Source organism: Alosa alosa, chromosome 23 (assembly GCF_017589495.1).
Source record: "Alosa alosa isolate M-15738 ecotype Scorff River chromosome 23, AALO_Geno_1.1, whole genome shotgun sequence".
In the NCBI taxonomy this organism is placed as follows: Eukaryota; Metazoa; Chordata; class Actinopteri; order Clupeiformes; family Clupeidae; genus Alosa; species Alosa alosa.
Genome location: NC_063211.1, coordinates 5,759,645 through 5,783,528, shown reverse-complemented (window position 1 = coordinate 5,783,528; position 23,884 = coordinate 5,759,645). Strand labels below are relative to the sequence as shown.

General features: G+C 43.2%; 2 protein-coding genes across 3 annotated transcripts in view; one reads left to right on the top strand and one right to left on the bottom strand.

The window, feature by feature from the left end:
• The window catches only part of atp11a (ATPase phospholipid transporting 11A), an 83,035-nt gene extending 77,038 nt beyond the window's left edge, over nt 1-5,997 (bottom strand). Inside the window, 1 exon segment of the mRNA XM_048235659.1 lies at nt 5,556-5,997. Within this exon segment, the coding sequence (XP_048091616.1) occupies nt 5,556-5,594 (39 nt within the window). The 5' untranslated portion in view covers nt 5,595-5,997.
• Nucleotides 5,998-7,447: 1,450 nt separating this feature from the next.
• The window catches only part of tubgcp3 (tubulin, gamma complex associated protein 3), a 29,830-nt gene continuing 13,393 nt past the window's right edge, over nt 7,448-23,884 (top strand). For both annotated transcript variants that reach the window (XM_048235375.1, XM_048235376.1), the window contains exons 1-11: nt 7,448-7,638; nt 8,518-8,625; nt 8,818-8,885; nt 9,669-9,746; nt 9,932-10,143; nt 12,110-12,279; nt 14,993-15,105; nt 19,382-19,507; nt 20,009-20,077; nt 20,382-20,514; nt 23,356-23,522. In XM_048235375.1, coding sequence (XP_048091332.1) covers nt 7,563-7,638; nt 8,518-8,625; nt 8,818-8,885; nt 9,669-9,746; nt 9,932-10,143; nt 12,110-12,279; nt 14,993-15,105; nt 19,382-19,507; nt 20,009-20,077; nt 20,382-20,514; nt 23,356-23,522 — 1,320 coding nt within the window. In that variant the 5' untranslated portion in view covers nt 7,448-7,562. The remainder of the gene's footprint in view (nt 7,639-8,517; nt 8,626-8,817; nt 8,886-9,668; nt 9,747-9,931; nt 10,144-12,109; nt 12,280-14,992; nt 15,106-19,381; nt 19,508-20,008; nt 20,078-20,381; nt 20,515-23,355; nt 23,523-23,884) is intronic.

Genomic DNA, 23,884 nt, shown 5'->3' with positions numbered 1-23,884 from the left:
AAGGAGAGAGAGACAGAGGGAGAGAGGGAGGGAGAAGGTGGGAGAGAGGGAGAGGGGGGAGAGAGAGAGAAGAGAGGGAGAGAAAGAGAGAGGGAGAGGAAGGGGGAGAGAGAGAGAGAAAGAGAGGGAGAGAGAGAGGGAGGGGGAGAGAGAGAGAGAAGAGAGGGAGAGAAAGAGGGAGAGAAAGAGGGAGGGGAGAGAGAGAAAGAGAGGGGGGGAGAGAGGGAGAGAGAGAGAGAAGAGAGGGAGAGAAAGAGGAGAGAAAGAGGAGGGGGAGAGAGAAAGAGAGGGGGGAGAGAAAGAGAGGGGGGGAGAGAGGGAGAGAGAGAGAGAGGGAGGGAGAGAGACGCTTATCACAACAAATTAGTGAGCATGAGAGGTGCCCATCATGCTCCACTTCACTCTCTCTCCATTAGGCAGACAAACCCTCTTTGAGCTGGAGCATTACATCATCGTGTGATTGTGTGTGTGTGTTAGCACGAGATGGACCATCTCCATGAGATGCCATGGCACGATCCCCCCACCCCACCCCACCCCCCAACCGAACCGTCCCACTGTCCCAACCACACGACATACCAATGGCAGAAATGACACGCAGCTGCAATTGGTGCACCACTCCACAAAAAAACAATAAAGTAGTGAGGGTCTCACTCACGAGGCAGCATCAGCACAGAGACCCCAGCTCTCTGCTATTTTATTGTTATTTTTCTATTATTGTTATTATTGCTGTTTTATTACTTGTAAAGCACTTTGGGTCAACTGTAGCGCTAAATGTGCTATTAAGAATATGGTGACTTGACTTGACCCGATCCTGTGATGGTGCGGGGCATTGTGTGCTGTTCTGCCACGACCCCGTTTACGTCTGGTGCCTTTGAAGTCCACTTGAAGAGGGCCTCTCAGCCACGACCACGTCAGGGCACAAAGAGGCGACGAGTGCTTCAGAAGCCCTGCGCCAATAGGCCTCCTTTAAAACCTAGTTAACTGGAATGGGTCTTCAGTGGACCTCGGCCAACATTTTCTGATGGCCATAATAATAAGATCTGCCCTCCTCAGCACTCCGGGACGACTTCCTCACTGACGAGGCCATAACCCAAAGAAGAACATTATAGCACCAATGTCTACAGACACACAGACACACACAGACACACAGACACACACACACACACACACACACACACACACACACACACATCACATGCATCACAGTTTTGGGGATATGAGGCAATTGATCAAGCTGATTCATTTAGTCTATTTTATGTCCAGAAAAAAAAAACCCTGCTGGTTGGAGGGAGACGCCATTAGTCTGTGTTTCCTCTTGGATATGTCAGTAGTAAATATCGATCGCCGCGAGGAAAGAGGCAATTTTGTTATACTACAATAGTTAGAACTACAGGAGTTTAAAGAGGTAAACGCAGGTGAAGCGCAGATGAGGCGCAGATGAGGCGCAGATGAGGCGCAGGTGAGGCGCAGGTGAGGCGCAGGTGAGGCGCAGGTGAGGCGCAGATGAGGCGCAGATGAGGCGCAGATGAGGCGCAGATGAGGCGCGAGTCCATGTGTCATTAAAAACGTCTGTTTTTACAGCAGCGTTCTGGATGAAGACATGGACACATGGGCAGGGTCTTTTCATGAGCCTCAAATGTAACCGCTCTAAATAGCTGCATCGTATTTCAAAGCAATGGCCTTTTCAACACTGCAGGATGTTAATCCTTTTAGAATTGCTAATATGCTTGTTGAAAAAAAGCCCAAATGTGCCATTGCAGTAACCTTTTTCAAGGAGCAGTCTGCATGCTATGGTGGTCGAAGTAAAAGCAGTTTCACCTGTGATTAATTATTAAGTGTCTGATGCAAAGGCTTTTATTTTGTTAAGTAGACTACTACAGGGGGAAAAAATGGTTTATTATTAAATAACAAAAACAATAGATACTTCAGCCACCAAGATGAACTCTTAATCTTTACAAAACAATAGGAGATGTGTGCTGTTTTGCAGGAGGCCATCAAGAGAACAACACAAAATGAGATTAGCATTGTAGATAAAGGAGGAGCGAGATTGCCGCGGAGACAGGAGATTTGTAGGGATGCTGCCAGTGATCGCCAGGGAGACGGGAGAGACTGTACCCTTCGCAAAAAATGTGTGTGTGTGTGTGATTTCCCAAGACACTTCACACTCTAAAAAGGCCCTCCCAAATCAGTCGAGCTATCCTGTTACACTCAGAGATCTGAAGTAAAGATCCCGATGCTTGATTAACTGAATGACTTCAGATACTACCCAAACAAGTGGAATGATAAGAGTTGTCGTCGGAGAGGGAAAGGAGAGGTGGACAGGAGAGACAGAGGAAAAGGAGAAAATAAAAGAAAGAAAAAAAGACAGAAGAGAACACTGTGTTAGCAGTGTGGAAATGGTGAGCTCGTTTTCTTCTCGCCTGTCTCTCTGAATCACCACTTAGAGCTTGCTCTTGTGAAGGCGAGCTGACAGGTCTGAAGAAGACCATGTATTGTGCTCAAACTGTGCTTCTGAAATGACAATTTCACTTTTTCTGCATCAAAAGGAAAGCTCGGTTATATAAGAGCCCACAGCGTTACCCAATCATAACCGATGCATTCAGAGGAACACTGGAATAATGGCAATGCTTTTCAGGAAATAGACTTCCTTTAATATACCTTTAATGTAGACTTCCTTTAATATGCCTTTAATGTAGACTTCCTTTAATATGCCTTTAATGTAGACTTCCTTTAATATGCCTTTAATGTAGACTTCCTTCAATATGCATTTAATATAAATTGACTGCCTTTGACACTGAGCAACACACAGTGCCTTTTCCCCTGATGTGAAACATCTCTGAATGCTTGATCCTTTTTTAAGTTAACATTAATAAAAGTTGACATACATAAATGTAGCCTACTAAAACAAAAGTTGAATGTAATAATTTGTATATGTCCTTTTAGTAGAATACATCCAGTTTACCTTATCCTCTCAAATAATGAGACTGCATTTCAAAGCTTGAGATGAGCAAGAGAGTTGGCATGGTCCATAAGCCTATTTATCTCATGGCAACAGAATTTGGTCTATGAACGAACCATACAAACAACAGCATTATGCCGCGCTTCATTTCAAAAGAACTGATTCATGCTACAAATAAAATAATATATTGGAATACAACATTCTGAATATGCTGATGATGTTAGGAGAGAGAGAGAGAGAGAGAGAGAGAGAGAGAGAAAGAAAGAAAATTATCTATATTTCTACCGCAGTGTCACAATGTCACAGGTAGATTCAGGGACACTTGAATCATCAGTGTATGTGTGTTTTAGCACTGGTAGGGAGCATACTGTCACTTCACAGCCAATCACTACAGACCACGGCAACCCTATGTCCCACCACCACCAGCCCCCCACCAAGTATACAGTACACACATAGGCATGCATTCTTCTCTCTCTCTCTCTCTCTCTCTCTCTCTCTCTCTCTCTCTCCCCTCTCCTCTCTCTCTCTCTCTCTCTCTCTCTCTCTCTCTCTCTCTCTCTCTCTCTCTCTCCTCCTCTCTCTCCCCCTCCCTCTCCCCCCCCCTCTCTCCCTCTCCCTCTCTCTCTCTCTCTCTCTCTCTCTCTCTCTCTCTCTCTCTCTCTCTCTCTCTCTCTCTCTGTGTCAGAGAATACCAAGTACACAGGGTGGTGTCTACATTCCACTGATCAAGATGAACTGGGTTTGAAACTGGCCCCTTCCCACACCTACCATGCCCACCAACCGGCCACTGGTTACTGGTCATATCTGCACGCAAATGCCAGCCAGGTCAATTTCAGATTAACTTCTCATGTGCAAAGCTGCTTCTCGACATACATGTCACTAAACCTCAACACAACGCAACACTTTACGTTGGCCCTGGACACCAATTAAGTGTCATAATGTCTAAGTGTACATCTGTCCGTAATATTGAACTGCAACAATTCTGTTTACTTATGTTTATAAGATGCAATTCCACCAATGTATCCTAAGTGTCAATAATGGCTTGTATATCAATCATCAATCATATGGTTTTGATGGGCTGGAATGAAGTTTTCCCAAGTTAAATAAGTATTTGTAAATTTGTAAATGGCTTTCACTGAAACAGTAATGCTTTCAGTTTGATATATGATAACTAAAGTAAAATACATGAAAACAACGGAGGTTTTTATATATTACTGTAAATTAGGAGCCTTGACTGTAATATGTTATGAAATGCTGTATTGCCACCGAGGGTGGAGAGCTTGGGACAAGCACAACCGCCATACTGTGTTTCCACACTCTGAAACATTCTGTCATCACGCTGCACATTCTGTCTGCGTCGCAGCCAGAGATTTGTTTTTTCTGTCAATGCGTCCGCTTGCAGGTGTTCTCATGACACAAGCAGTGGCCTTCAATGGTAACTGTGGGGGTTGCCGCCAACATTGTGCATATTTCCCTTTATGTGAGAGAGTGACTTTAGTGTGTGTGTCTGTGTGTGTGTGTGTGTCTGTGTGTGTGTGTGTGTCTGTGTGTGTGTGTGTGTGTTGGCTGCATATCCTTAAAGGTTAATTGAAATATTCACACAATTGTACAATTACTTACCAAACCATACCAATCTCACAAAATAATAGTTATTTGTATTGCAATTACCACAGCAAGTTGTAGACTTTGACAACTAGATTGGTGTGAAACCTTTCAGCTGTCCCTTGCTAGCTGCAAACAGAAATTATGCAGCAACAAGCCCTTTGAGTATTTCCCACTGACAATATAGGGCAGGCAACCCTTATATTGACCATACAGATGGACCAATATACCAAAGCAACTGGATTATGTAATAACTATTTACTATGATCGGTTTCATTTGCATCAGAGCTTTTGCCATGCTTGAATTCATGTTAGATGATTTTTAAGGCTATAAAGTTATTTGTTCAACGGGCACAAATTTCCCTACAATGAAACGAGATCTGAGATAACATCAGCTCAGAAAACTATGCTCATCTGTCTGAGCTTGTTGGGCTTGCAGTAACAAGTAGTGAGGAGAACCTTTAGTTGGAAGTATTTGACTATGTAATTATTTATAGGGATTTTAGTTGTCTCATCATGTTATTACCAAGATCTTGCTATAATATTTTGGTTATTACTGTTAGGCGAGTTACAGTAGTTCTTCCACAGTGGCATAACCCTGTAGGCTACAGACTTCAATATTAACTCACATTTGCGGCTGTTTGTGAACCGTGGCTCAAGTGAAACCGGTTCATCACGCTGTCTGTGAGTTGGGCTTCTAAGCTAGTTACATGCCAGTTATTGTTAAATGGCCCTGGGGTGACTCGCGCTTTCCGTTTTAACTTTTCAAACCTCAGCCGTTGTCCTGCATAGTGTTTCTGCAATACGAACTGTCATTTTGTGATTTGGTAAGGAATTGTAAGCACCCTTCATATTCAGTTTAAAAAGACCTTCCGCTGTAATATCACGGAGAGCGTTGTTGCTCTTTTTCTAATGACCAACAAGTTGGCATTAGGCTACACGGGTACTCATTCAACAACGCAAAATGCTAACGTTCAAACAGGCTATTACTTACGTATCTGCTGATGAGGTTCCGAAGCGTGCTAAAATCCATTCTTGCGACAGGTGCCAGGTGGTCTTGCTCTGTCTTCTCCTATGGGCTGATCTGAACGTTTGGGCTAGCTAATTTTAATTGTCACACTCCGTTCCATGACTGTCGAGCGGTCTCCCTTTTGATTCAAAAGTGACAGTCCAGACGGCTATTGTATTTTTCCTATTTGTCTGTAATCAACAGCTATAAGGTAACTTAGCCTAACGACTCGAAGACCGAGCGGATTTACAATTTGGACTTCGGTAACACACGGGCATCTTCAGACTATTTGAGCGGACAACGCATTGTTCCTTCTTCGAAAGATATATAGAAACGTCTATGCACAATCACTTCTTCTTGTCAACTGCCCCCTCTTGCTATTTTTGCGTCCTCCTTCTCCCCTCACCTTCCCCGTGCCTTCAAGTCGTCGCGACTCCCTGTAGTGGCCACTGAGGAGCTTTTCTCTCGTTCGACGTCACTGTTGCCTCAAGCGCCTGCGCACTTGTAGGTCACACCCACTGGAAATTTTAATTATTGAGGCATGCACGCCCCATACCGCTTGAATATTATAACCAATCAATTAATCTAGCCGAATCTTGCAGATTACTTATAGACAGTTAATAATACCCTTTACACTATTATTTATTCAGATTTTAAAAACTATAGTATGGTTAAAGAGCACACATTTGGCATGGACTGAGGCTACGTGCATACTTAGTTTAGGCCTATGTGTCTGGTTCTTAGCAGACGCTTTTGTCCAAAGAGACAACAATATACAATACAATAAACATTGTTATTAAACATATTTAGGCTACTTCATGTGGTTCATGTGCAAATATTGACTTCCATGATTAGGGTTGGGTATCATTCAAATTGTAGCCTATGGATTCTGATTCCAGTTTATCAAGTCCTCATTTTAATTCCATTATGTAAAAACAATGTGGAGATAAAATGTAAATATATCTTTACTTCTTATTCAAGGTAGGCTAAGCCTAAGGTTCAGAAGATGAATATTTTTGTACTGATCCCCAAGCATTATGCAATAAAACACAAAGGCCTAATAGGCTAATGCCTGCTGATCAAATGCAGACGTTGTTTTGGTCTCTATAAGTCTCAAAATAGGTGACTCTTCACTTGTCTTTGTTTGCAATGTTAAGGGGCTATGTTTAGGAATTAATTGCCAAATGAAAAAACAAAACAAAACAAATAGCCTATATTTCTGTTCTACTAATCGATTGCAGTTCTTTCTTATCAATTTTACTCAATTCTAATATTTTGGGTCATAATTCACAAATTATTGGAGTAGATTTCGTGGCAGATGTCGCAGATATTGTTAATAGCCGATAGTGACTGTTTACATCATAATACTTTGACGGGTAATCAATTAGAAAATTAGGCATAGTAAATAAGATTTACTATACTTTTCCCAGGGAATTGGGCCCACTCTAAAAACCATGGAGACGATGGATTGATTAATTGGATAATTTTGATGGATGGATGGATGGATGGATTGATGGATAAATGGTGGTTTGGTGGTTCATAAAGTGTTTTTTGAATATGGCTTAGTACAAAAAGTGCAATGAAATTAAGTTAGCCTATAGGCCTATACCTCCCATACATTCCGAATCAATATCCGTGAGCTGAAAGTAGCAATAAATAACATAGTAAGAATATTAACATCAATAGAAATAAAGATAAGACAGCGGTACGGTAACTCTATAAAGAAATGTAAAATAAAATAGATTTATTTACATGCATAAGCGATCCTGTTAATGGTGGGAACAACTTTCAGTAGGAACTGTGATCGTCCTAGGCATTTTCTCACAGGGCAGTATTATCAGAGCGTTCCTCTGTGCTTTGGTCTGGGGTCGGAGCTTTCGGCTTTCGGCGGGTTCAGTTAAAATGGCGCTGTTGCCAGGAGTGCCTAACCAATGGAGGAATAACGAAAGTGGATAGAAGCAGGCATATTTGTCTCTGTTAAAAAGATACATCATGGCAGCACTTGATCAAAAATCTCCAAACGTTCTCTTGCAAAGTCTTTGCTGCAGAATCACCGGGAAAAGTGAAGGTAACCGAAACAGCCAGTTAGCAAACCAACAATTGTCAATTAGCCTGCTAGCCAGTTAGCCAACTTTGAAAATGCATAACGTTACAACGTTTATGTTAGCTTGCGAGCTAATCCTAGTTTGACTCCTTCTGCCTAGCCGATTGGCTAGCAACATTTTATGCATGTTTTCAGTCAATGTTTTGCAAGTGTGGATGGATTGGCATGAATGAAGCCATAGCGAGTAAATATGCTTGGTGAGGAAACTCTTTTTAGAATCCAAGTGGTGATGATGAGGGAATTGCTAGGATGGCTAACTGGCTGGCAGTCTGTCATCAGCTAACGTCAAACATGAAGCATCCATGAGAGGGAAAGGCCCTATTCACTTCAACACTTTGGACTGTTTGTTTACAAGAAGTCTTGAACTTACACATAACGAAAAGTCATTCGTTTGTGTTAGCTAGCTGAATAGCAACATGCGATGTCTTCTTTTATCATGGCTAACGTTGCGTGATAATGTTACATGGTCGTTTGTCATCAGGTGTCTTGTGACAGTGGTAGCACGTTACAGTCTATGGTAAAGGGAGGCTTCTTAAACAGCTGCAGAAGGAACGGCAGCTGCTGAGTTTGTTTATAATCGGACATCGTTGATTGATTGACCTGAACGTTAGATGAATAAGATGCTCATTGATGGATCAGCTAGTTTTACTAACGCAGGAAATAATTGTGTCCATTGGTCATTTAGTGCCCTCCTGAAATGTGTTGTGTAATGCTTATGAAGTAATGAATAACATTTAGTATCCTGTCTTTTGTATCTCAAGATATACACCAGTCTTATGCCTTCCTCATGTTTTGTTTTTCTGTTACCTTTCCAGTTTGACTTAGTTGTATGTTTGCTTTCAGCTGAGGTCGCTCACCAGTTCCAGTATGCTGTAAGGGTGATTGGAAGTAACTATGCCCCCACCATTGAACGGGACGAGTTTCTGGTTTCAGAGAAGATCAAAAAGGAGTGTAAGTGGTGTTTTACTTTTCCCCACCATTAATATACTAACTTAAAAGAATTAATATACTAACTTAAAATAATCAACTTAGTCTGTCCTGAAGAAGAAACTACTGTTCTTTGGGACACAGGCCTTGTGCCAGATGATGTATGTACTAGTCCATGATGATGTTTTCTTTTGGCCCTTTGTCATTCTCCTGCAGTGATGAAACAGCGGAGAGAGGCAGATGCCATTCGTTTTTCTGAGCTCCATCGCAAGCTACAGACCCAGGTGAGCCATAACAGAAGTTTACTGAGAAGACTCTCCTGACTAGGGCTGTGTAATGATACAGTCAACAGACGTTTTGGTTCTATATACAGTTCCGGGCTCACGGTTCGATACATTCACGATACAGTCTATCTTGACTGAAATAAAACTAGGATCTCAAACTTATTTATTTCTTCCTTGTGCAACATACACAAATAAAATATAAATCTCTCAAAAGTGTGCTTTACCCTTCCTTGTGCAACATGCACAAATAAAATATCAATCTCTCAAAAGTGTGCTTTACCAAATTTCATGTTAACAATGTCTTCACATTCTCTCGTCAACTGTTGTTGCCCATTTCCAAAGCTCAGTTTTCACAAGAATGTGTGTGTTTTAGGCCCACAAGGAGTAGATACTTTGTAATAGACATTTGTCATTTTTTGTGACTTTCGGTTTGTATTTTTTTTTATTATTATTGCGTTGTGACAATGTATTGTTTCCCCCCTGCTCCTGACATGAGGCTCTTAAGCATATTGTTAAGCAGCTTTTGAAGGCTGTCTTTTAGGCCGGGCTGATGAATTTATAGACCCTTTCAACAATAAAAACAAAAACAATGCTTGAACGTTCTATTTGGGCCCCAATCTACTTCCTCTGCCTTAAGATAACATATGGAATGTTAAAACGGAAGCCTTGTGGGGCCAACTATGATGCTGATAATGGAACTCTCTTGAAAGGGTCTATCAATATAAATTGGAGCAGCAACGCTGTATAGGCCCACCATGTTTACATGTCTTTGTTCATGTCTAGGGTGTGCTGAAACAGAAATGGTCAATCCTGTACCTACTGCTGAGTCTTTGTGAAGACCCACGCAAACCATCCAGCCGGGTAAGAAAAAAAAAGTTTCGACTTCAACATCGTAGTCATAAAACCTCTGTGTTTTAAAATTCATCATGGAGATCTCAATTTAAAAAGAAGTGTAATCTAAACCATTAGGTACACACAATGACCCTGGTTTAATTAATGGTTAGTTAATGGTTTAGTTGCTGCTAATGTGTGTCCTTCTGCTGCAGGTTGGTAGCTACAGTGCCCTGTTTGCCCAGCCTTTGCCCCGGGATGCCCACTCCACCCCGTTCTACTGTGCCCGGCCCCAGTCCCTGTCCCTCAGCTACCCTGAGCGCGGCGTAGCCCAGAATAACACCAGCATGGGCACCAGTGGCATCAGCAGTCTGGGAGTGTACTCTCTCAATGGGCCCACTCCAACACCACAGTCACTTCTGGTTGGGTGAGTCTGCCTTTCCACACCAGAAGGAAATCACTTGTTTGGTCTACACGTCACTGTGTGCAGAATGCTTTTGTTTATGTTTTTGTTTATGCTTATTTTTATGCTTTTGTTTATGTTTGTGTTATTTGGCAGATGCTTTTGTCCAAAGCAACCTACTGTAACACCTTGAGTTGGGGTAAAGGTGTTTTAGGTGTTTTGTACATTTTCATTTTCTGATGTCGTTGAAGTGTTACAGGAAGAAAGCTTTGTTGATGAGTCAAATTTTTGATCTCCCCAAGAAGTACAAACAAGATCAAGTCTGTAGTCCTTGTACAGACACAATGGTTGGTCAACTCTCACATTGTTTTAAATTGGCCACTAAGGAAAATGGAGTTGGCAGTTGTCTTCTGCAAGATGGTGGTAATCATCACACAATTGTACATATTCACATATATATCTAGATGGAAGAAGGTGACAACATGATCACAAATTCAGCATTTAATATGAAGATGATGTCTTTACAGCATTAATAACTAACTGAAAGTTTTGTTTAGTCTGTAGATCTTTTGGTTTATCTGGTTGTGTTGTGAGAATCACTCCTGATTGAGTGGTGGCAGTTTTATTCTGATCACTTTGACAATGTTTTGTTTTTTTCTGTGGTTGTTGCACTTGGACCTTTAATGGCATATTCTCCATGAATTATAAATGTTCTTCAAGGACCATCGCCTGACAGCCCAGAGTTATATTTTTAGCATCAGCGCAGGCGCTTTGTGCTGTTGATTGGTTGACGAATCGTTAACATTGTAATTTAGCAGATTGAGAGCGCCCTTACGATGTCCACCTCCCAAAGTCATTCTTTATCATTTCACAGTTGCCATTATGCTGCAATTAGTCTGCTCCCCCTGGACTCGCTAATGGATTCAGAGAGAGGCAAACCACCAGGGTCGGTTCACAGGACTGACAGCCAATTGGTTCCCACTTGAAAATAAACCTTTTTAGCATTTTATTAGGATTTTTTTTCCTTCAGGCTTGAAATGGGTGGAGAGATTTCACTCTTAGTGTTATTATGGGTTTTCAACACTCAATGCTGCATGGATATGGTTAGCTTAGGTTGGTTGATACTCATCTGAAGCTGTGATGCGGAGAGGGTGTCCTTGTCTCTCTCTCTCTCTCTCTCTCTCTCTCTCTCTCTCTCTCTCTCTCTCTCTCTCTGAGATGGTGTCGTCATCTCTGTGTGCTTTGTGGCCAGCCTGCAGCCCTACTCGTCCTCCTCCCTGGGAGTCTTTATTTAGCCTCTGGACGGTCCGAGAGAGGAAATTGATCCGTGTGGCTCGTGAGTGGTCTCCCTCCGCATCTGTATCGACCTGGGCCTAATCCTGGCCCACTGATGCGTTTTAGGAGAACTCTCAGAGACAGAGAGAGGGAGAGAGTGTTTCCCTGCTGTCTGTGTGAACTTGTGTGAAAAGCACTGTCAGCTTCCAGTAACCTCTTATTTTTAGAAGAAAAGGCAAAAGAAGGTGGATAAAAAAATACTGTTTTATCACTAAATTGTGCAGGAGGCTTAATGCTGAATGTGACAGGTCCACTCTAAGGGGAGTTGTGCTCATGCAGCACCTGCGTGTTACTAGTGTCATTTTAGCAAAGGGCAGGACCCTCCCCAGACGTCTAATCAACCACAAAGGTCGTTGTCATTATGGTGTCCATCTTAAAGGAACACCATGGAAGAATTGATATCTATTATGCCCCTTGGCACAATATTTTAACAACATTTGGCAAACATTTAGCCCTAAAACGGTACGCAGTTAGTCAGTAACTGGCTAACAAGGTCATGATCCTACCCGATCAACAATGTTATAAAGTGCAATATCAAGCGTTCCGGTCGCGCTTTGGCAACGTCAGGGCCTTCATTCTCCATAGCATCAGAATGAGTTTTAAGGTAAAAACAGCTACATTGTATTGCTTTAATGTCGTTTTCTCTCCCTCGTAGGCACCCTCCCCAGGTAGCCGGTGATATAAGGGGCTCGCGGTTGGCCTGGGCCCTCCCAATCTCGGCGTCGCCCCCAGGCGCGGCAGCACCTACCTCACGGGGCCTCGCCGGGCCCCTGGCCCCGCCCAGCAGGGTCACACCACGCCACAGGAGAGATGGGGACGGCAGCGGTGAGTGGCCAGTGGTGCTGGGTGGAATTTTTCAGGTTTTATATATATATTTTTTTTTTGGGGGATTTTATTCCTTTAATCTGACAGGACCGTGAACGGAGTGACAGGAACCAAGTGGGAGAAAGAGACGGGGTGGGGTCAGGAAATGACCCGGGGCAGATTCAAACCACTTGGTCCTCGTGGGCAGTGTCGGCCAGTGTCAAAGTCAAAGTCAAAGTCTGCTTTATTGTCAATTTCTTCACATGTCAAGACATACAAAGAGATCGAAATTACGTTTCCTACTATCCCACGGTGGAGACAAGACATATTTTACCAATTAGGTCCACAGACAAACATAACATTCAAGTAAACAATATAAAAAGTAAAAATAAGAAGGCACATACAATGAAGAAAATAAGCAAAATTTGAGTTGAAATTGTGCATACAGTAGACAGTCAATATAATAGTGCAAAAGTCAGGCCAATAAATGGCTGAGGTAGTTCTGTTTGACCTAAGTATGCAAGTGGCATAGTGGTGCAAGTTATGTAAGAGCAGCAGAAGTGTGTTCAGAAGTGTTTTCAGGACAACAGGACAACAACAACAACTTTGCAACTGCAAAGTGTGCAAGTGTACAAGTGGAGTAGTGCATAGGCAGAGAGGGTTAAAGCGGATCTTTGGTATAGATGCTGTACCCAGTCATTTTTCTAATTTATACAAAGTAAAATAAAGCAAGGAAATGTACACACAGGTTTTGAACACATCACAACCCAGGGCTGCACAATTTGAGGAAAATATCTAGTTGCTATTTTTCTGACAAATATTGCCATTGCTATTTGATTTTGCAATATTATTTTTGAAAGTCAAGCATGAGTTCAAATTTTGTGGTTAAATGACCAGCTGATGTAGGGTGTAATTCTTCTGATTTATACACAGTAAAATAAAGCGAGGAAATGTACGCCCGTGTTTGGGACCGCTGTTGTGTAGCCTACATTCCGCATGTTCTGCCCTAATAAACAGCCCTGAGTCAATGCACCTTGGAAGGGAAGCTGTATACAGCTGTTTATTTTCCAACCTGCTAAGGGTAGTAGTACTAGCTGCAATTGGGAAGTGCTTGTTAATGTTGATGGCTAGACTAGATGATCAGTTTTAATTGTGTGGTGATTGTAGGCAATAATTACATTCTTAGCATTAATGTTAGTGGCACTAGTGTTTCAAAGGTTTTTAGGGAAATGGGATCATGTGAATTTAGTTCCCTACAGATTGTGTACATATTCATATATATATATATATATATATATATATATAATTATGTATGTGTGTATAGTTTATATACTCTTTTGATCCCGTAAGGGGAAATTTGGTCTCTGCATTTATCCCAATCCGTGAATTAGTGAAACACACTCAGCACACAGTAAACACACAGTGAGGTGAAGCACACACTAATCCCTACGCAGTGAGCTGCCTGCTACAACAGCAGTGTAGGGGTTCGGTGCTTTGCTCAAGGGCACTTCAGCCGTTCCTACTGGTCGGGGTTCGAACGAGCAAGCCTCCGGTTACAAGTCCGAAGCGCTAACCAGTAGGCCACGGCTTCCCCCAGTAGGCCACGGCTGCCCCCAGTCTGAGATTGCTCAGATAATAAAGCCCCAACCCTCCTCCTCTAGTGTAGTCAGCCCTGTAGAGAGGTGGGTGTCTGGCTCAGCAGTTGGGTTATTATGGACAGTTTTAATCCGATTAAAATTGGAATAATGGCTCAATCGGAATAAAAGTGACACATGTAAACACCTTGATGGAAATAAAACTGTCGATCCGATTAGAATTTGAATGAAAGGGGTGGTGTATTCCGTTGTTATTCTGATTGAACACCCATGTATGCGGTCAGTCGGATTGCCTGTTGTAACTTATCAAGCAAAGACAAAGCTTCTGGAGCACTTGTAAGCACCTGATTGGAATGGAACGTACCCCATGTAAACAGATGACACCAAATTCATTTGGAAAAGTTTAATCGTAATGATAAAAAAAACCTGTCCATGTAAACCCACCTCCTGAAGCAGTGACCTCACATCTCCATCGGCCAGCACTGCAGAGGCACTTCCCTTTGATAAATCTGACCCTCTCTGGATTGATCGTCCAATAAAGCAGGTGCCCTCCTAAAAGCCTGGTTATCGTTATTGATACCATGCAAAGCTAACAAAATCCGTCCACTCTTGTCCTGTTTATGGACATGATGCTTCTCCATTAGAGAGAGTGTACTGTGTGCTTGCTCATGGCTAATGCCTGCTATAAATATTATGGTTTTCCAGTAGCTGTTAGAACAAGGCTTCTTTTTCACTAGAAAACTCTACCCTGTGTTTGTTTTGGGTTTGAATGTGCTAGCTGGGGCATAATTCTCTGTTCTGGATCTGATTTGGGTTTTTTTTTCGCTGTCATGGGCTCACAATTGGCAGGCGTTTTTACATCCAGTAAGCAGTTTGCGGGCACAGTGACACCTGCACTTGAATATTTAATTGTAAGTGCTGGCAATTTGAGACAAATTATCCCAGCTGGGCAGCAAATGTCCCCACACCTCTTAACTCAGCAGAAGCTCATTTCTGCATCTCCAGCGGGCCGATGCTCTGCTACCGTGGACCGAGAGTAATGGCACGCTAACGTACTTTGACTGTTCTGTACTGTTTGACCTTGACTCAGTGGGCTCTTTTCTTTTTTTTCCCCTTGTTCTTCTCCTTTCTCTACTCAGCTGAAATTGGTGAAGTCGCACTCGTCCGGGACATTTTGTACGTCTTCCAGGGAATCGATGGCAAGTTTATCAAGATGAGCGCTCCTGAGAACTGCTATAAAATCGACACAAAGGTGTGGCTGTTGTCCTATGCTTTGTTCTTGTGTACTATACAAATATACTGTATATTTGACATGTAACCTCCTTGTGCAACGTAAGAACCAAACCTGACAAAGACAGATGTATTAATTCATTAAGCTCAACATAAGACCACTTCATAGATGTAAGAGGTTTATTGTGCGAAAGTATTTTGGTCTTTGAAGATGAAAATCCAACTCACTGTGCAAATGTTAAAGCCACCAACCAAACCAATAACTAAATAAATAAATAAATAGAACCCACTGCATAAATAGTAAACCAGACTCCAATGCACCTGCAGCTCTCTGGCCTAACAGCAGCTAGCAGTAGCACTCAGCCTCTAGAGTGGAAACTTTAATGTCTTCATATCTCTGCTTCCCAGCTCCTGCCCATGACTAGTTGTCTCACCTATAAATACTCTTCGCTTGTCAGACAAAGTTCTCAGATTATTATTTATCTCTTTATTTATGCCTTATTTTTTATTTTTTTCTTTGCCTGACATCAAGGTTGATGATGTGCTAAAAAAGAGCAACTGATCGATATCCCACATTGGCTAGCGTCCACGTAGAGAGCTTCGCTTCCCGCCACCGTTTCCGTGGTCACCCTCCTATGCTCTCAGCCTGCAGGTCTCCCTCCTCCCAGGCCTAATGCAGCCCCTTTTCCCTGAACGCATCGACCTGAATCATTCATCATTCATCATGAATCATTGGCTCTTTCATCAGCTCACACCTCACAGTCTGAACATCAGTACTCCACCATGAAAAAGAGTGTTTATCGTACATGAAATGAGCTTGTTTACTGTAGCCTACTGTGCTTAACCGCACCGCATGCCATGAAGGGTTTTGACGATGGTAGGTCAGCGAGGCCAGAATAAGAAAGAAAAGGGCAGCAAGCAGATATCCATTTGTGTCTTGTCTTGGTCACCTGGCGACACAGAGAGGAACTCAAGCTGGCAGTAGTGCCTCTGGCATTCAAGGACATGCTTGGTCAGTTCAACACCACCAGAGCTGCCTGCACCCAGCCCCTATTGGGGTCAGCCTAGTCATGCTTCTAATTTTAAAATCACGCCACTACACCCTTAGTTCTTCACCTCGAAAGCAGCCAGCTGATGCTATGCTAGTGTGTGGGTGTTTGTGGGATGGTGTGAATAGTGATTAGCATGGGTTGCCATGGCGCTGGCGCTACACAGGCTCTGTTGATCTATCTAGGGTACATTACGTGAGAGGAGGGGGAACCAAAATGGCTGTTGTTATTCGTCCTTTTCTTGCCGTGGCTTCAGAGCAGGGGCAATTGACTGGCGCTAATTCCGCTTCTCGGTGTGCACAGTGTCAGTGGGGGGTCGTCTGGGGAGCGGCGGCCGCTCTGGCCTGTCGGTGGGGAATGCGAGCGCAGTAGCGTGGTCAGTTTCGCTCGCACAGCAACGCCGCTCTTCCCCCTCGGGCATCTGAGGAGCGCTTTCCACTCAGTGCCTCTACAACTGGCCCCATGGACAGTTCAGTGTAGCGTTCAGAGCACTTAGGGTGGAGGAAAGAGATCCTGGGTCCTGTAAAGTGTCCAACACTGAGGCCGTGGACAGTAGTGGATAGTGGGAATAGTTTTTGTAAACTGCAAAAAATCCTAGAATTCAAAATCTAAGTGAGATAAATAAGCTTAAATCAAGGGAATATATATATATATATATATACTTATTTTTCTAATACATTTTTGCACTTTTTTTGCACCGTTTTGACCTTGTTATAAGTCAAAATGTTCTTGTTCTGTTGGCAAATCTTGCAAGTGAAAGTTTCTTGTTTTGTGAAAAATACTATTTAAAATAAGCATAATTATCTGGCAAGATTTGCCAATAGAACAAGATGATGTTCACTTAGTACAAGGCAAAAAAATAAAATAAATCAAGTGCAAAAATGTATTGTAATCACTTGTTTTAAGCTTATTTATCTCACTTTGATTTTGAATTCTAGGATTTTTTGCAGTGTATGTACAGTAGGTAGCGATGATGCACCAGTTAGCTTTCCAGCTATAATAATGTGTTGCTGAGCAAGGGGTTAATGAATAAACAAATGAGAAGATGAAGGAATGATTTGAATGGGCTAACTTGTCGGACCGATCCAAAGGCAGAGAGATACATCTAGCCGTGGATGCTCCCTCAATACTGGCTACTGTCTTCCCCACGACAACCTGATGAGCGGCTGCTGATTGTGGGCTTTGCAGATGGCACTGCATTCTTGGTTGATCCTTGCCAGGCTGGCATGGGGTGGACCGAGATTAGCTGGCGCTCATAGATCGACTTTTTCATGCACACACGTGTGCATGTCTGTGTGTCCATATGTGAAAGCTATTTGTGTATTCTTTGCTAACTAAATTCAGCTTCACCACATGTCTGATGATCAATGCCGAACTCGTGTTCTCCTAAGGTTGCTTCATATCTACAATAACACCAGTCTGTCCCACAGTCAGTTATAACTAATGACTTTAAGCAGATAAACATGACTGCGTTTCTAAAAGTTAAACACTGAAATCCACTAGTGGACCAGACTGTAGCCAGTAACCATTTGGAAAATTTTGCAGTCATTGTCTATCAGTAATTTCGCAAATGTTGATGAGGTCGTTGCTTGAAAACGTGTCTCCATTCGCAAAGACTGTGTGTGTATTATAATTATGTAATTATATTAGAAGCGGGCTACTTGAGCTTTTCGACAGAAGATGCTCCTCGAGTCGCTTCCACGATCTGTCTCAGAGTCCAAACCTAAGACAAAGCCTGTTATACTAAAACATACAAACGTAAATCATGCCAACGTGGCAGGTGCCAACCAGTGTACAAAACTGGCTCTGACCAGATGGAAATACTAGCCCGAACAGAACAACGCGCTATCTCCCTCGGCCCATGTTATCACTGATGTTCCTAAACCTAGGGCTGTATGACCTTCCTGATGGTAAATAGACAGGCCTAAGCTTCCCTTAGTGTCCACATCTGGTCAGGCCTTTGGTATTAGACAAAGTTATGGACCTCTCCCCGTTGTACACTACACACAGAAGTAACATATGAATACATCAGAATACAGTGAGAATACCCCAGACTTTTATTTAATTATGCAGAAATCTTCTCCTGCTTCAGTTTATGACAAGGTAACACAAGACTTGCCCATGGTCAATCATGTGCAAGCTAATGACCTAATCATGCTATCACCTAAAATATGACTTCCTCTGTGCACACAGTGAAACCATAGCCTGGTATTTAAAGGTAATCAAAAACATTTTCTTAACAGGGTCATTCACAAGAGGAATAAAACAATGTGGATAAAACAATGGCAAAGACATCATAGTGTTAATTTAAAAACAAACAATTAGTGCTGTTGTTGCTGTGCGCCTGTTGATAAGAGCATCAGACAGAACTAGAATGTAATGCCAGAGGAATTACAACAGTGGATGGAAAGCTGCTGGCTGAATGTTGGTGGGAAAATTCCTGGAAAAAAAACATTAAATCACTTAATCTTTGAGTTCATACAAACCCTCGTACCAAAAGACCTTGTGTGTCAAGGCGTTCTTGAGATATAACACTCAATGTGTTTTTGACGTTGACATTTGACCTCCAACATCAATTCACTTCATCTTTGAATCCATACAAATACTCATACCAAATTTCAGGCATGTATGTCAAGGCATTCTTGAGATATCGCACTCAGAGTGTTTATTGACTTGACCTTTGACCTCCAACATCAAGTCACTTCATCTTTGAGTCCATACAAACACTTGTACCAAATTTGAAGCATATGCGTCAAATGGTTCTGGAGATATAATGCGGAAAGCATGAGATATGGCTGTGACTTTTATTTTGACACACGTGAAACACTTAAACAGGATGTGTAGTTTTAGGGAGCACCAGATTGTATGCATTAGAAGCTGAGACGGTTGAATTCACAGGTGACACCTGTGTCAGTGTTCTAATTAGCCCGGGAACTTCTCTGGGAGCTTAACGAGCGCAGCAGGCTTTAGGCCATTATGACATCATAGCCATACAAGTCTATTAGCTTTTTGACATTTTTAATCCCCTATTTCTCAAAAAGTATAAACTTTTAAGAAAATCTGAAAAAATACATCTCTTGTCCAACTCCAGACCTACACAACGGTTATTTCAACATGTCTGTACGTTAAGCGGTTAGAGTCGAATTGATTCTTGAAAAGGTAAAAAGAAAAGGTTATAATAAGAAGAAGAAGCCAGGAGATTTCAAGATAGTGGATTCCATCCACTATAACTACTGCGCTTGTTTGCAGGTGCCACTGTGCAAGTCCCTCCGCGACATTAGCAGTCGCCTGGCGGAGCTTGGCTGGCTCCACAACAAGGTGCGCAAGTACACCGACTCCCGTGCTCTGGACCGCGCCTTCGGCCTCGTGGGACAGGTGAGCACCCCGCAACACACACACACAAACCTACACAAACATACACACGCATACATACATACACACACAAACACACACCTACACCGACTCCCGTGCTCTGGACCGCGCCTTCGGCCTTGTGGGACAGGTGAGCACCCCGCAACACACACACACACACACACACACAAACCTACACACGCATACATATATACACACACAAACACACACACCTACACCTACACCAACTCCTGCACTCTGGTGAGCGTGTGTGTGTGCGAGTGTGTGTGTCTCTGTGTTTGTATGAGTGTGTGTCTGTGTATGTGTATGAGTGTGTGTCTGTGTGTGTTTGTTTGTCTGTGTGTATGTGAGACTGTGTGTTTGTCTTGGTGTATGTGCATCTGTGTCTGTGTGTCTCTGTGTCTGCATGTGTGTAGGAGTTTGTGTGTACTGTAAGAGTGTGTATGTATGTGTAAACTGTGTGTGTGTGTGTGTGTGTGATCTGTGTGTTTTGTCTCTCTCCAGAGCTTCTGTGCCTCCCTTCATCAGGAACTCAAGGAGTACTACAGGCTGCTCTCAGTGCTGCACTCACAGGTACAGTGGTCTCTCATTATTGCAGCTCTTTCTCCTTTTGCGTTTTTAGTTTCACTTTCTTTCTCTCTTTCATTTTGTTTTTCTCTGATCTGTCATGTGGTGGTGTTGATCAGTTGGATTGCTTTGCTAATACCTGTGGTGGTGTTGATCAGTTGGATTGCTTTGCTAATACCCGTGGTGGTGTTGATCAGTTGGATTGCTTTGCAAATACCCGGTGGTGGTGCTGATCAGTTGGATTGCTTTGCTGATACCTGTGGTGGTGTTGCGTTGCTGATGCCCACCTCTGTGTGTCTGTTCCCTGTAGCTGCAGGTTGAGGATGACCAGGGCGTGAACCTGGGAGTGGACAGCACCCTCACGCTGCGGCGGCTCCTCGTCTGGACCTACGACCCGAAGGTCCGACTCAAAACCCTGGCCGCCCTGGTGGACTTCTGCCAAGGTATGTTCAGAGTCAATGAGTACTTTCACATGGACATTAATTTTCCGATATTAACCCAATGAAGACAACATTCTGAATAAGATGCTGCCATGTAAACAGATTTTTTTTCTGAGTAGCTTAACCGGATTAAGGAGTCGCTAACCTGGCTAACGTCAGACCTCATCTCATTGAGATGGGGTCTGGGAACTACAAGTTAATTTTCTCGTATTTGAAACGTGGTTTATGAATGCCCAGAGCCGTTTATTGGGCGCCACGAATGTCTATCAAATCGCCTGTACGTGAAGCTCATAACCGCCGGATTATTGCCATCGCCTTGCTGTCCCCCCCCTCCGTTCTGTGATTTGGTTCCTTCTTTGAGGTGAAAACGAAGACCGTGGAATCCAGGCTGCTTAGCAGCGTGAATAAAATCACGCGCAAGGCAGCATGGGAAAACCCAGGCTAAGGAGTTGCAGTAATCAATAATCAAATTAAAACATGTGGAGTATTCCCATTTTAGTCACATTACTGACATTCGTTGTAGACATGTATGCACCTAATCATATTGTAGTGTGCTAGTAGAATTTCGCACACAAGTCGCAATTACAGAAGAAATGCCGGCCGCTAGTTACAAAGATTCCTCAGAACCATGATAAACAGTCTCTGATAGTCTGGTAAACAAACTAAACTAGGCTGCATACAGCATAGCTCTGTTAACTATAACTAATATTGTCTTATTCAGTATAAGGTCAATAGTCAGATTATTGCTGTCCATGTAAACATACTCAATGATGCTTCTGTGTATTGCTTCATTGGCTAAAATGGGGAAGTCCTAGATTTCTTCTTTTTTTTTTGAGTACTTGTGGTTTTAAATCTGTGTGTGTGTGTCTCTTTGTCTTCAGGCAGGAAAGGGGGTGAGCTGAGCGCCGGGCGGTGCATGTATGGGAAGACGTACACCCCAACATGAAGCTCTTGTCCAGCACATCCTGGGCCTGGTGTCCCATCCCATCCTCAACTTCCTGTACCGCTGGATCTACGACGGCGAGCTGGAGGACACTTACCATGAGGTGGGGACTACCTGTCTACGCACATGCACACACAAACACGTTCTGCTCACACACACACACACACACACACACACACAAACCTACACCGCGCATACATATATACACACACAAACACACACACCTACACCTACACCAACTCCTGCACTCTGGTGGCGTGTGTGTGTGCGGAGTGTGTGTCTCTGTGTTTGTATGAGTGTGTGTCTGTATATGTATGAGTGTGTGTGTCTGTGTGTGTTTGTTTGTCTGTGTGTATGTGAGACTGTGTGTTTGTCTTGGTGTATGTGCATCTGTGTCTGTGTGTCTCTGTGTCTGCATGTGTGTAGGAGTTTGTGTGTACTGTAAGGTGTGTATGTATGTGTAAACTGTGTGTGTATTGTGTGTGTGTGATCTGTGTGTTTTTGTCTCTCTCAGAGCTTCTGTGCCTCCCTTCATCAGGAACTCAAGGGGAGTACTACAGGCTGCTCTCAGTGCTGCACTCACAGGTACAGTGGTCTCTCATTATTGCAGCTCTTTCTCCTTTTTGCGTTTTTAGTTTCACTTTCTTTCTCTCTTTCATTTTGTTTTCTCTGATGATCTGTCATGTGGTGGTGTTGATCAGTTGGATTGCTTGCTAATACCTGTGGTGGTGTTGATCAGTTGGATTGCTTTGCTAATACCGTGGTGGTGTTGATCAGTTGGATTGCTTTGCAAATACCGTGGTGGTGCTGATCAGTTGGATTGCTGCTGATACCTGTGGTGGTGTTGCGTTGCTGATGCCCACCTCTGTGTGTCTGTTCCTGTAGCTGCAGGTTGAGGGGATGACCAGGGCGTGAACCTGGGGTGGACACCACCCTCACGCGGCGGCTCACCGTCTGGACCTCACGACCCGAAGGTCCGACTCAAAACCCTGGCAGCCCTGGTGGACTTCTGCCAAAATATGTTCAGAGTCAATGAGTACTTTCATGGACATTAATTTTTCCGATATTAACCCAATGAAGACAACATTCTGAATAAGATGCTGCCATGTAAACAGATTTTTTTTTTCTGAGTAGCTTAAGCGGATTAAGAATTAAGCTAACCTGGCTAACGTCAGACCTCATCTCATTGAGATGGGGTGCAGGGAACAAAGTTAATTTTCATTATTTGAAGCGTGGTTTATGAATGCCCAGAGCCGTTTATTGGGCGCCACGAATGTCTATCAAATGCGTCTGTACGTAACTCATAACGGCCCGATTGTGTCGTCATCATCGTCTTGCTGTCCCCTCCGTTCTGTGATTTGGTTCCTTCTTTGAGGTGAAAAGCGAAGACCGTGGAATCCAGGCTGCTTAGCATGGCGTGAATAAAATCGCAGCAAAGGCAGCATGGGAAAACCAGGCTAAGGAGTTGCGGTAATCAATAATCAAATTAAAACATGTGGAGTATTCCCATTTTAGTCACATTACTGACATTATGGTTGTAGACATGTATGCACCTAATCATATTGTAGTGTGCTAGTAGAATTTAGCACACAAATTAAGCAATTACAGAAGAAATGCCGGCCGCTAGTTACAAAGATTCCTCAGAACCATGATAAACAGTCTCTGATAGTCTGGTAAACAAACTAAACTAGGCTGCATACAGCATAGCTCTGTTAACTATAACTAATATTGTCTTATTCAGTATAAGGTCAATAGTCAGATTATTGCTGTCCATGTAAACATACTCAATGATGCTTCTGTGTATTGCTTCATTGGCTAAAATGGGGAAGTCCTAGATTTCTTCTTTTTTTTTTGAGTACTTGTGGTTTTAAATCTGTGTGTGTGTGTCTCTTTGTCTTCAGGCAGGAAAGGGGGTGAGCTGGCGTCGGCGGTGCATGCGTATGGGAAGACGGGCGACCCCAACATGCGAGCTCTTGTCCAGCACATCCTGGGCCTGGTGTCCCATCCCATCCTCAACTTCCTGTACCGCTGGATCTACGACGGCGAGCTGGAGGACACTTACCATGAGGTGGGGACTACCTGTCTACGCACATGCACACACAAACACGTTCTGCTCACACACACACACACACACACACACACACACACCCACACACACTTACCATGAGGTGGGGACTACCTGTCTACACACACACACACACACAAACACGTTCTGATCACACACACACCCTTACCATGAGGTGGGGACTACCTGTCTATGCACACACACACACACACACTTACCATGAGGTGGGGACTACCTGTCTACGCACACACAAACACGTTCTGCTCACACACACACACACACACACACTCACTTACCATGAGGTGGGGACTACCTGTATGCACACGCACACACAAACACGTTCTGCTCACACACACACACACACT